At 38.0% G+C, this 13,142-nt stretch overlaps 1 protein-coding gene across 6 annotated transcripts in view; it reads left to right on the top strand.

Moving 5' to 3' along the window:
* NECTIN3 (nectin cell adhesion molecule 3) overlaps window positions 1–13,142 on the top strand; it is an 86,141-nt gene that overhangs the window by 47,700 nt on the left and 25,299 nt on the right. The window contains exons 9-11 of one of the 6 annotated variants that reach the window (XM_017807917.1): window positions 6,581–6,643; window positions 7,199–7,369; window positions 8,239–10,208. The exons of 1 other annotated variant lie outside the window; for it this stretch is intronic. In XM_017807917.1, the coding sequence (XP_017663406.1) occupies window positions 6,581–6,643; window positions 7,199–7,369; window positions 8,239–8,355 (351 nt within the window). In that variant the 3' untranslated portion in view covers window positions 8,356–10,208. Of the gene's footprint in view, window positions 1–1,043; window positions 1,068–6,580; window positions 6,644–7,198; window positions 10,209–13,142 lie in introns of those variants that run through there. 4 more of the 6 variants (XM_017807919.1, XM_017807920.1, XM_017807924.1 and 1 more) reach the window with 4 other exon arrangements.

A 13,142-nucleotide genomic window follows, 5' to 3' on the forward strand; every position in this document is an offset into this window, starting at 1 on the left:
TTTAATTTAATCTGAATCTGCTTTCTGGGTAATGTATGGATCCTTTTAGTTGTTTTGCAGCCAAGCTGTTTCTCCACATGTATGATATCTGAATCTCTTATTCTTGGTGTCAAAGTCATCCTTAAAGGTCAGGAAGCAGGTAGACAGATCATTTTTGTATCCCTAACAACATTTGACAGACACATCTCCTTTTGAAGTAGAAAAATCTATAGTTGAAATTCCGTGGTGATTAAGAGAATATACATAGAATATAAAACAGTCTTCATGGGGGGGGAATATATTTGGTAAACTTAAAAAGTGACTTCATCATCACCTTCCTTGCTTGTAACAACTGACATTCTTTCAAGCTGTTAATATTTGAGTGGTAGGGTTATATTGGAATTTGGGCTTTGGCATTGCTAATTTACCAAAGTATGGGTTTGATTCCCGGTGAAGATCACTAAATCACTTTGAAATGCTTGCAATTATGTAAATTCTATTTTTATCCTTTTTTTTTCCTTGCATTTATCAGCAGCAAAAGATCCTGTACTAAATCTGAGACAAGTACTTGAATTTCTAATATGCTTTCAGGGATAATTTCATGTCATCTAAAGTAACGCTGTCCAAGCAAGACAGCAATAGGCAAAAAAGTTCCTTACCAATGTCTAGTGTTTGTGTGGGTGTAGTCTGATCAAACAGGATCATAGGGGTGATACACTGGAAAGCTAATTCTAACATATGAGACAGTTTAACTAAGTGGGGGACAAGGAAGGATAGGACTACCCTTCTTTGTTCCAGCATGGCTTTGAGCTGGACTGGACTGTGAAGCTCCAGGTGAATGTGGAAGGCATTTCTTGCACTAGGCAGCATAGAAGAGATCTGTTCATGGGAGATGGCTTCAGCTAACATCATTGATTATTATATTTCCTAAAATAAATCAGTCTATTCATGAAAACTCGTGAATCCTGACCACAGCCTCTAAAGTGTCTTTTCTCTCTCTCTCTCTCTCTCTCTCTCTCTCTCTCTCTCTCTCTCTCTCTCTCTTCTCTCTCTCTCTAAATCAGTCGGTCTGATTTTTTAGATTTCTGCTTACACTGAAGAAAACTTCCATCACCTATTAGTACCTGTAAGAAATAAATTGTAAATGTTTTTAGTGCGATTTTTGTTCTATCCTCAGTACATTGTATAAATAACGTAATTCCAACCACTGTCGTGCTGAATTATAAGACTGAGGTAGTTCAGACAATCATTTGTTTATAACAAATACCATTTTTCCAATACTCTGGTGTAGCTTTGCTGTTGTAAGGACCCATAGAGGTCTTTTTTGATAGAAGGAAAAAAATCATCCCCTACCTTCAAGAAGGATTTTGATGGCATTCTTAATGCCAAAATATTCCTGCAGATTTTCTTTGTGTGATTGATGGTTACTAAAGCTCACAAATATCAGTTGCTGATAAAAGATTTCCTCTTTCTCATGAAAGGAATGCATGAAATCAATACCATGTGTTGCAAATATTACAGTGAGTAATACTTGTGTATATTATTGCTGAGTGAAGCAAGAAACTCTTCTAAGGTCCATTGCTACTTTTAGTAGCAGCCCAATGATTATAACATTATGAAGGTAGAAAACATTTTGTTGCCATAAAGTGTAGTAGGTTTTTGTCATCTTGCTTAGGAGGTGGTACAACACCTAAGATGACACAAGAGAACCAGTGCTTTTCTGTGCTCAGGTTGGGCATCTTGTGCTAACTATGTAGTAGCTATTTCTTCTGTCACTACGGTATGCAACAAATGCAATTTTTGATGAATCCTGCCTCTGCTAGTGCAATCCTATGCTTTAAGTATTTGTAAAAGATTGTCTTATAGAATGAAAAGATATGGACTGTTGTGTTACTTGTGCATCAGTAGTGCTTCTAGATGGGAAAATGACAACAAAATGCAATTATTTATCCTTTACAGATCTACTCATAAAGTCTGTACTTTATTGTTTTCCTCTTTGGAACTCTGCAGCCTTTGAATTCTTTCTTGGTTGTGCTTACTGTAGCTTCTGTAAGTGAATACTTAAAAACTAAGAAATAGTAAAATGTTTTATGTAACTGTATTTTGTGAATAGAGAAAAAAATCCTAAACAGACTGAATTGAATATTCATTTTCCTCATTTTAAGCTGTTTTGGGAGAGGAAGAAGAAAGATCTAGTTCTTCAGGCCAGATGTTAACTATGCTTTATTTAAAAATAATGGATGTTGGCATAACATTGTTAGTGTACCTGTCTTTCTCTCTCTGTGGAACTCCAAAACTGAAAAGAACTGGAGCTGAAGGCTGGGTCTTCCCAGCTGATACTACCTATGATCACATGTGCTCTGTTAGCTTGAAGCAAAAGCTTCTGCTTTATCTAACAGAAATGAATGTTAAAATACTGGCTTTAGCTAAGAAGTGATTGGTTGCCTTGTTTTGGTGTACCAAGCCAACACTTGGATAGCTGTAAAGAGGTACAAGAAACAGATTAATTAGCAGCCTGTCTTGTCCTGTGTGATTGAATGTATATACTAACCACAGAACTCATGTTCCAAATGCTGCTGAAACTGCATTATCTACCATATATGAGAAGCATACTGGTGAACCTCTCACTGGGGAGTTCAGGTGTAAGCTTCTGGTTACACTGAAAACACCTGTAGGGAGAGTGTCACTGCGTTGTCGGCAGCAATAGATGTTCGGTTCAGTCTGAGTGGAAATAATAGGCTGCACAAAGGTGCAAAAATACTGTGAAACTGAGTACTCATAGTTTCTCTGCACTGGTATTTGCAAGTACCAATTCATATGTTCGTGTGAATCACTTCAGAACTGAGAAGAACTGGTTCACCGAGGCTATAAAAGAGTGAGGCAAAAGTCAAAAACACGGGAATATTAAATAGAACACAGAAAAAATAGCATTATAGTTAAATTTACTGTGAAGACTGTTGGTTCATCTTTTATCACCTTTTTTAGCAACAAAGCTACTTTGTCTGGGTGTTCTTTTAATAATCATTGTCATGGAAATGCCACTCTGTTACTCAGAACCATTTATTGCATGTAATATGAAAGAGCAGTGAGCAGCCTGAAGGTTACGTCCTTAGTGAGAGAGGAATCTCTGCTTGGCAACTGAATTTTTGAGGCAAATCAAGAAGTTGAGCAATGGAAGAATTCCAGTGGCTTAAAGAGGATTTTTTTCTGTTGCGTAATATTTAAAAAAGCAGTAGGAGAGGGTGTACTAATTCAGGCAGTCCTTGGAATCATTAGATTCACTGTTTCAAAGGATATATTGCTAAGAAGCAAAACTTCTTTGCTTGCCTTGAAACGTGACTGAGATGGGTAGTCTTTGACAATGGGAAAGAACTGAAGCTATTACTAGCTTGACAGGTGCTTCTGAAGGTAAAAGGAAAAAGAAACATTGTTTTGCATAATGCAATGCAACATTCAGAGTTCTTGAAGGACTCAGAATTTAACAGGGCTCTTCTGTAGCAACAGAAAATAAGAGTGGATGAAGGGAAGTACAGCCCAGTAGGTAGTTCTGGCCATGAGAAAGACTGATTTTAGACTTGCAGCTTGGAAGAATGCCTCACTTATTTAACCACACAAACAGGTCAAATGCTAAAGCTCTTTACCAGTAGTATTTCTGTTCCTATTCAAAACAGGAAAGAAAATGGTGAAATTGTCTTAGCATCGTTAAAAGCATATAACACCATTTACCAAATGACAATATTTCTGAATCAAATTGGAAAACATCATCTGCAGTACTCTTAAACCTAGCACAATATTGATTCATTTATAGATTGTGGTTCTCTTTCACTCTTCTAGTTCTTTTCCTAATGCTCTTCATGCAGATGAAAATACCTCTTCCTTGATGAAAACAGAAACAAGATGGAATTGTTGGTGAGATAATTGGTTTAGGGTTTTGAAGGACTGTTTGAGAAGGAGCATGCTTAGAGTAAAACAGTGTTTTTATGAAACTCTGCAAAATGTAAAGGTAAGGCAATGCAAACTACTGTTAAGTATCAGCACAGAACCCCAGATACACTATCTCTCCCTACATAGAAAGAGTGTAGCTCAACACCAGTTTTGTTTGACAGAACCTGATGATTTTGGTTTTATCACTTGCTTCATGGCTGTAAAATGTGCAACTTTATTCTCTAGCAAAGGTGGTGTCTTTTCATGCCATGTGAGATGATTTCCTTTGTCTCTAGCTTTAACTGAATAAATGAACTAACTGGAATTTGCTCTTCTGCTTTCCAGTGTTTGTCTTAATCATGTCTAAGTCCACTGTTGGTAGACAGAACATGTTTTCTCACAGAACATTAGCCTTTGGTGAAGATGGGGATGGTTCTTGTTCCCCATGTGTGTTTTGCCTTCTTGTGTGGTAAATTCATGCTCTTAGCTCAGATATGAAAGACCAGTAAGAGGATTTACCAATCCTGTTAAGTGGTAAATCACATATTCTCAGAATTGGTCTGCAGATTGCATTTCAAGACTTGAGAAGCAAAAGCAGCGTGACTTTGAAATGGAATTACAAGACAAGAAGTTTGACAAACAAAATTTGGAGTAATAAACCTGTGAAGATGGTGAAAAATAACTTTTGGAGAAGTGGAGAAGATAGAAAATATTAGATGATTTTTAAAGTAATTTTACAATGCATTTTGGGGGTCATATTAAAAGTTGAATAACTCAAAGCTGCTTCAAAACTTGAACTAAACAAATGTGGAAAAGTAAAAGGCTATGGGAAAGGAGGAGAAAAGAAGGAGAAACATTACTGAGATTGGGTTCTTTTCAAAATAATTTTTTCAGGTGAGAGCCCCTGCAAATATTACCTACCTGTATGAATACTTGTTGCATAGGGATTCTGCCCTAAGACCAGCAACTTAGCTACTTTGTGTCGTTGCTACCACTGTGGGACTGCTGGGAAAAGAAGGAATTACAAAACAAAAATTATAAAATTGTGCAAAAGTTGTCACTTGATCCTGTTGTGCCCCTTTACTAAGTGTGGCATAAGGGGAAGAACTTAATTAGGAGTGATGATACCGTAGTATAAAATGTATCCTAAATCATAATTCTCAGTTAACATTGCTTGGTGTGATTAAGATTGGCCAGTTTCTCAGACAGTTGGTGATTATCTGGATATTTGGAAATAAGCCATTTCACTCATAAAGTTGCTCCTTCATAATGGTGAAAAAAAAAATGAAAGAAGGGAGATTTCAAGTCATCTGCATTAAGGAACTTCTCATCCACCAACATCCCCAAGTCCTCCTCAGGGCTGCTCTCAATCCATTCTCCACCCAGCCCATGTTTGTGCTCTGGCTCAGGTGCAGGAACTTGCACTTGGCCTTGTTGAACTTAATGAGGTTTGTGCAGTCCCACCTCTCAAGCCTGCCAAGGTCCCTCTGGATGGCATCTCTTTCCCCCAGCATGTCAACCACACCACACAGCTTGATGCCATCAGCAAACTTGGTGAGGCTGCACTCAATCCCAGTGTCCATGTTGCCAGCAAAGATGTTAAACTGCGCCAGACCTGTTGTCAAGCACTGAGGAATGACACTTATCACTGGTTCCCACTTGGACATTGAGCCCTTGACCACAATTCTTCGAGTGTGACCATCCAGCCAATTTTTTATCCACCACATGGTCCATCCATCACATCCATGGCTCTCAGTTTAGAGACAGGGATGTCATGCAAGACGGCATCAAATGCTTTGCACGTGTCCAGGTAGATGACATCAGTTGCTCTTCCTTCATCCACCAACACTATAACCCTGTCATAGACAGACACCAAATTTGTCAGGCACAGTGTGCCCTTCGTGAAGCCATGTTGGCTGTTGCCAATCACCTCCTTATTTTCCATGTGCCTTAGCATAGTTTTCAGGAGAATCTGCTCCTTCGTCTTACTGGGCACTGAAGTGTGACTGACTGGCCTATAGTTCCCCAGATCATCTTTGTTTCCCTTTTTAAAAATTGAGGGTTTATTTCCTCTTTCCAAGTCAGTGGAACTTCACTGGACTGCCATGACTTCTCAAATATCATGGATAATGGTTTAGTCACTTCCTGCACCAGTTTCCTCAGAACCTGCAGATGTATCTCATCAGATCCCATGAACTTGTGCACCTCCAGATTCCTTACGTGGTCTTGAACCTCATCTCCTACAGTGGGTGGTTTGGCTGGGGAGGAGTTGATTTTCTTTGCAGTAGCTGTTTTGGGACTGGGTTTTGGATTTGTGCAAATAACGGTGTTGGTGAGTCAGGGATGTTTGTTGCTGCTGAGCAGTGCTCACACACCATCAGGGGCTTTTCTGCTTCTTGTACTGCTCTACCAGCAAGTGGACTGGGGGTGTGCACAGGAGGTTGGGAGGGGGACAAGAAGTTGGGAGAGGGGACACAGGTGGAACAGGCTACCCTGACTGACCCTGATCTTCTTTTCCACCAGCCACTGGTTTATAAAAAGGATTCTAAATGGTTGTCAGTTAAGACACTTCCCAAGGCAGAGTGTATTTTGTGATGACTAGTATTTTTGTATAAACCAAACCTCTTCTGCAGTGTTGAATCTTGACTTGTTTCCACTGTAACTTTTCTTCTTTCAGAAAGAACATTTTGCTTTGCAAAGCCAGTACAGAGAGAAAGATGCTGGAAACTTGCAGCACATGGTAAATAATAAAATGGCTTGAATTTCTAAATGAAGCTTTGATTTCATTTTGTTCCTTAAAATAAGCTTATAAAGATGTTTTTCATTAGCAAAAAAATATTTGTCCATCCTGGTCAATAACTGTTCGAGGTATGGGTTTGCTGTTCATGAAGTGAAAAGTGACGATACCATTTTAATACCCTGTAGTAGTTTCACTGACTAATTTAAAGATTTAAACACTACAGCTTTGATTTTTTTGTTGAGTAACATAACAAAGCACAGGAGTTGCTGACAGACATTTTCATAATTGCTGACAGACATTTTCATAATTGGTGATTTGCTCATTAGATTCATTGAGCTTTAAATTCTGAAACAAAAGGTTCAGCTTAACTCTGAATAGTTACTAATGCTTCTTTCATGTCTGTTAGTGATTAGAATTTTTAAGTTCATGTTTCTTTATTCATAGGACTGTTTTGGAGATCATGCATCTTTTATTTTGCTTAAAGTTTTAACAAGAAAAGGAATTGCAGGTTCTATACATGAAGTATGAAACTCATTGATTCTTATGTGTATTTAGAAAGCTGTGAATGGAAGGCAACTTACTTACGAGGCTGAAGAGCCAGAGGAACAAGAAGGTCTTCAGCCTATGTATCCTGTTTATCAGCAAACTTACTACAAAAACTGGAGCAGCAGATACCCACAAAACTCAGGACCTGGAAGAGTCTACATCAATCCAAGGGAGCATTATGTATGATTCTGTACCCAGACGTCTTTAACAAGGCTTTTATTACCTGTTGACTTGATGACCCATATGTCTCGTTGGCTTTCATCTCTAAAATAATTGGTGTTTTTTCCTGTGGGAAGAAATTGCATGGAGAATTTCATATAGGTAAACCACAAGGAGTTTGAGACCTAACCTGCTTCTAGTCTTGGGCATGTATTTGGTTTTGTAGTTATATCAACCTGCCAAAAGAGGAGAGCCTTTTAGCTTTAGTCGTAAGATGCATAAACTAGATTAATTGGTTGACACATGCCAAAATGTAGCTAAGCTTTTTCCCTGGCTATTTCTTGGACCATTCTCTCCCTGGATGGATATTTTTACAATAACTTGACCTATGTAAAAGTGACTAATATGAGCAAGACAGCTGAATCCCTTGTGACATTAATAGTCTCGGGCTGAGAGTCATTTTTTCACAGCTTAGAAAACCTGGGAATCATTTTGACTGGCCTTAGCTATTGATTTCTCAACTAGCTCTACCTCTCCCAGTCAAATGAACAACTAGACTACCTCTCAAATACTGACTGGCTGTTTCATAAAGTATGCTGTGTGTCTTTCCATTTTGTTAAAAGTGAAGCAATTGCCTTACATCAAAACCTTTTTATTTTCTATTGATTCTGCCTGTTGATGTGCATGCTGGTTTTGGTTTTACAGTTAGGTCTATATGAAACTTGGTTGGAGGAAGTAGATGACTAGACAAGACAGAACTTTCTGTAAGTGTCTTATGTGAAGCTACATCATACCTGTCAGTTGCTATTTAGCCATTTTTCCAAATATGACTCCTATTTTAAAGAGTTTATCTTGCTTGGTAATAAATACATTCCTTGCTTTCTTCTCAGTTTGCAGTAAAACTGCCTGGGATGTGTTCTTATGTCTTAGCAAGAAAACAAAGACTTCAGTCAACTTCAAGGACTTTTCAGCACTGCCCTTTAACCTTAACCAGTAGTGTGAAGTAAGTGGAGAATATCCTGATGTTACCAGTGCTAACATTATCCCACATGAAATCTTGTGAGTGTGGGGTAATGGTTAAAAAAATGTGCTCAGGATCTTTCCAGAGAAATAAGTTTTGCTGCGGACTAAAACATAAATATTTAGGAAGTAAAAAAAAATGTATATAATGTATTAGTGCTGAAATGAGCTCACAGGGCAATCCTGAAATATTTTAAGACAGCAGAAAATAGGTTGGGGTCTAAAATTTGCTGGAGAAAATTAAATGGCTCGTTTATTCTCTAAGTACATGTACACGTGAGTACAGAATCATGATTTTCATTAGATGACCTGAAGACAAAATGTTGAGAAGAATGGGTATGTCATACTGAACATGACTTCCGTGGCGTTAGTGTGTTCCTCTGCAGATGTTTGGATTTTTTAGAGGCACGAGTCAAAGCTGTAGAAGCAGCAGAATTGAAAGCTAGCATAGTGAAGTGTGCTGCAGGCAGGAGGTCATTGTTAAACCTGTATTCAACCTGCATTTGTCTCCATCGTAGTAAAAGTTAATGAGATACCTATCCACAATAGGGCGAGGTAAATTAAATGTTTCTAGCTTGTTAATCTTCTAGCTAGGTAGCAGCTAGAACATTATGGCTTAGGTGCCTGTGTTCTGGATGCTGTAGAAGCAGATATTAGCTGTTCTCTTGCTAAGCAGCTTTCTGTTATATGATGTGGTTGAAGTTGACAACTGAAGGAATGGCAAGGAAAAAGGTTGGAGAGAACCTGTTTCTTGGGAGCTATCTTTGCACCACTGTCACCTTGCTTTTCTTTTAGGAACTGAGCACATTCATGTAAACTGAGCATCTGTTTTAAACTTTAAAGCTTACCTGCTGTATTTGAGACCTAAAGTAGGGCTTCTGTCCCCCAAAAATATGTGTTCCCACAATGTCAGTTTAATCAGCTACCTCTTTCCATGAACGTTGCCTCTCCTTATCCTTACGTTACTGCAGCTCCAAAAAACCTCATCTCTCAAAACATGAAAAGAAAACAGTGTCTTGGCCAAACATTAAAACACGTGGAATGACAGACGATTCCGTGAATGAACTGTACCTCTTGAGATAATTTGATCAATATTACTGAGGAAAATTTCATACCAAAAATATGAGGATATACATTATAGAGTGGTTCAAAACTATTGTGACAATGCTTCCTCTGCATTCATTAGTACAAGGTGGTGTTGAGGAGGTGGTCATTTCAGTCCCTGTTATTTTGGCAGGTGATGTAAAAAACAATTATTTTGGGTTCAGACCTTTTCTATGGCTTTTTATTCTTATTTGCAGATACATTTTTGTGTGAAGAGTTAAAACTTTGGGGGAAGGAGGGAGGAAGGAAGAATGCTATCAACAAAGCTATAATTGGTTTTTTGAATTTGTAAAAATAACTTAAAAATGTAGTCCAACTCTGTTACCCAAGTTATATATCAACAAACTGCAGAAAGCTTGAATTGCAAACTACCCATCAGGATGTAATTTGCCCTAAAGTCATTAGCAAAATATATTATCACCTACAGGTTTATTACCTGTGAGAAATGTTTTTTTCTGTAATCTGTTCAGGGACATTAACAATGTGTTAGCTTTTTGAATTGTTGCTTGTAGTCTTCAATGTGGCTGGATTTTGGGAGAGGGGATTTGGCATAGAATGCTCAGAAGAGAACAGAAAAAAGTCTGCTGATTAGGACTTCCCACAGAAAGAATTGTACATATAGAAGTAGGTTTGATCTGCTTTTTCAAGATGTAGAAAATGTCCTTTTTTATTTTTGTATATTTTCGAATGCTTGTATTTGTATTTTGATTGGAATAAAAACATTAAAAATATAAAATATTTGTATATTGTTTAGATTTCAGATTGCTTAAGGTATGGAAAAATGGATCCACTTTTTTGGTGATAAGTTTCCTCCTCTGTGGCTGCATATGCAGAGCATGTGTTTTTTCCTAACAGTGCCACTTTTGAATGTCTGTGGTGTTGCCTGCTGAAATCCTTTCAATATTTATTTTACATAACAGGAAGCATATAGTACTTTGTGAAAATCTACCACTTAGGTAAACTGAACACCCAAAATCACTGGTGAGGGAGGTAGGAAAGGAGGGGAAGATTAGTAATTCACATCTTGAGCTTTGATAAAAGTAAGCTGTCCTCTGCTCAAGTATCTTTAAATTCTACAGGTTAGTCCAATTGTGGAAAGCATAAGATTTAATGTTTGGAGTTTCCAAAATGTTTGTGGATACAATACAAATGAAAACTAAGAAAATGTACTACTAAAAGAAGGGAAACACTAAGCAAGATAAAGGACTACTGCTGTTCAGTCACAGAATTATCTAATGTATTGGGTATCCAGCTCAAGGAAAGCCCAATAAAAAGGTATTATAATTCATGAAGAGTGGAGGCAAGGTTTTTACCTTCAGATTCTTAAGTTTAGCCGCTTTCTGGCAGTGTCGCTGCTGTTTCCATCTCTGAGTGACACAAATTCAGGTGCAGAAAACTGTACTGTTGTACAGATAAGTGATTAAGATGTATCATAGTAACTTTCTGGATGCCACAGACCTGAAATTGTTCTCTCTGAACCGCTGTGTTGTTTGAAGGCTCTGCATGTGAGTGCTGTAGTAACAGGTAGCAGCAGAGCAGTCAAAATTGTTTTGACAACTCAGGTCACTTCACTGTGGGAGGTAGCCTGGGGTTTTCTGTCTGCCTGTGGTACATGCCCAGAGTATTGGAAGACTAGGTTTGACTTTTGGAAATGCATTTATTCCCAACAGCAAAGCTAATGCTTCATTGCAGTTCACACACATAACGTACCTTACCAGTGTCATTAAAATATTAGGCTTGAAATTAATCAAGCTGGCCTGAGTTTTCAGTGGTGTTCCAAAGCTGGTTTGGATGGGTTTGTGCAATTGGTGGCATAGATGTCTGCAATACTGTGGAAACTTAGAAGCACTTGCTTGGCCCATTTTTCTGAAGGTGTTTAAAGATAGTTATGTTCTAACAATGTGCTAAAAAGATATGTCGAAGAGTGGCTGAATATCTCAGCAGGGTAACACATAATAAAATTTTTGGTGTATTTGGTAGATTGCTTAGAAAATTCAATGGCATTAAAACCTACCGGTGTTCATTCATTTTTTTGTTGTCTGTGTGTGTCGTGATGTGTAACTGAGATGATATACTTTGGAAATATTTGTAAGCAATGAAGAACTGCTAGGTGGGAGTGTGTAATAAACCGGTGTGTGAGAGGACCTGATTGTGGGGAGAGCTTTCTGAAAGAACTTTGAAGTTTAGGCGGCTTCTAGATATTACTGTTCAGCACTCTGCTTCTGATATCGCTGCTTTGAGAAGTAGAGGCCTCTGATTTCATCCTTAGTCAAAAACTGTACTTGTAACAGAACCTACCTGGCAAAAGTAATGGTTCAAAGTTCTAACAACCTCAGAGTTCCTTTCTGACAGAAAGTAAAGATTTGATGTTCCTGCCTTTAGTCAAAGGTGTGGCACTGTTCTTGGTCATTAGCTTAGTACCTTTAGCTGAATTATACTGAATGAAAATGTACAAAAAATAGGTTGCAAGTCTTAGTAATAATTATTCAAACAATGTGAAACCCAAGTAGAGATGTGTTAAGCATTTTAATCGGCACTGACAACCCCTCAGTGAAACTTTTTCTAGTCTTGTTTTGTGATCTTACTTGACTTAATTTTATGCTGTATCGAAATCTAGATCCTTCAATTGCCAGTAGAAAATGAATTCTATCTGGGAGCCTACAAGGCAAGCTGTGACTCTTTTACCCTTTGAATGACTAGTAATCAAGACTGTAAATTGGAATTTACCTCACAATTTTGGGACCAAGTTGGAAACCAAGTAGACTCCAGCTTCCTCAACAGCTGAGAAGAATTTGAATTTCTGTGCAGGGCTACACACAGAATGCATAGAGTATGTGAAATATATTAAAAAGTCACTTCTATTTGACTGAGGCTAGACACAGATTTATTATATTCCAACTTGAAACGTACTCTTCCACTAGGTTAAATTAGAATTATAATCCAACAGAGATTTACAGGAAATAACTTTTTTGATACTGATTGCCAGAGGAAGAAGTTTGAATATTTGCTATTGCACCACACTTGAATTTGTTCCTGTTCTGGTAAAACTTTAGTGAGTTCTGAGTTTTTATGATGCCTGGGACCATATATCAGGTACTGCTCTTAGTGTAACTTGGTAAATTAGATGTCTTTGACTAAATCCTTGTCTACCACTTTTGCCTCTGGTTCCACTCCAGTGCCATGTGACTTCAGTCTAAATACTGGAAAGTAACTTCATTTTTGCATCTGTGTGAAAATAGTGGTCTGGCTGTATTGGTTAAGGATTGCAAGTGAAGTATTTAAGACATGTTATAAAAGATTCCACTGCGTGGTTTTTTTTCCCTTTGTCCTTTCCCAGTGTTCAATTTTATTTGTTTATTATTGTCTTGGATCTCTGAATTCTTGCTCCTGGTGGTCTTGCTGCATTAGATCCTGTCCCTAGGGACATGTGCCTGCAGTTTCAGTCTCCCTAATACTTCATCTTGCCTGTCCCATTAAGAAGTGTGTTATAGTCCTCTGTATGACTTCAGATATTCTGTGCTTGAACAGCGCCTTTTCTTGACAGCAAAATATTTTGGGCCAGTATTTGTTTACACAATTCAGCTTGTAGCAAACTCCAGAAAATTAAGTTTTTTCTGCTGATTTATGGCTGTATGCAGTATTAGGTCATGTGCAGTGCAGCAGTGGACCT

This window comes from Lepidothrix coronata, unplaced genomic scaffold (genome assembly GCF_001604755.1).
Source record: "Lepidothrix coronata isolate B3197 unplaced genomic scaffold, Lepidothrix_coronata-1.0 Scaffold21, whole genome shotgun sequence".
In the NCBI taxonomy this organism is placed as follows: Eukaryota; Metazoa; Chordata; class Aves; order Passeriformes; family Pipridae; genus Lepidothrix; species Lepidothrix coronata.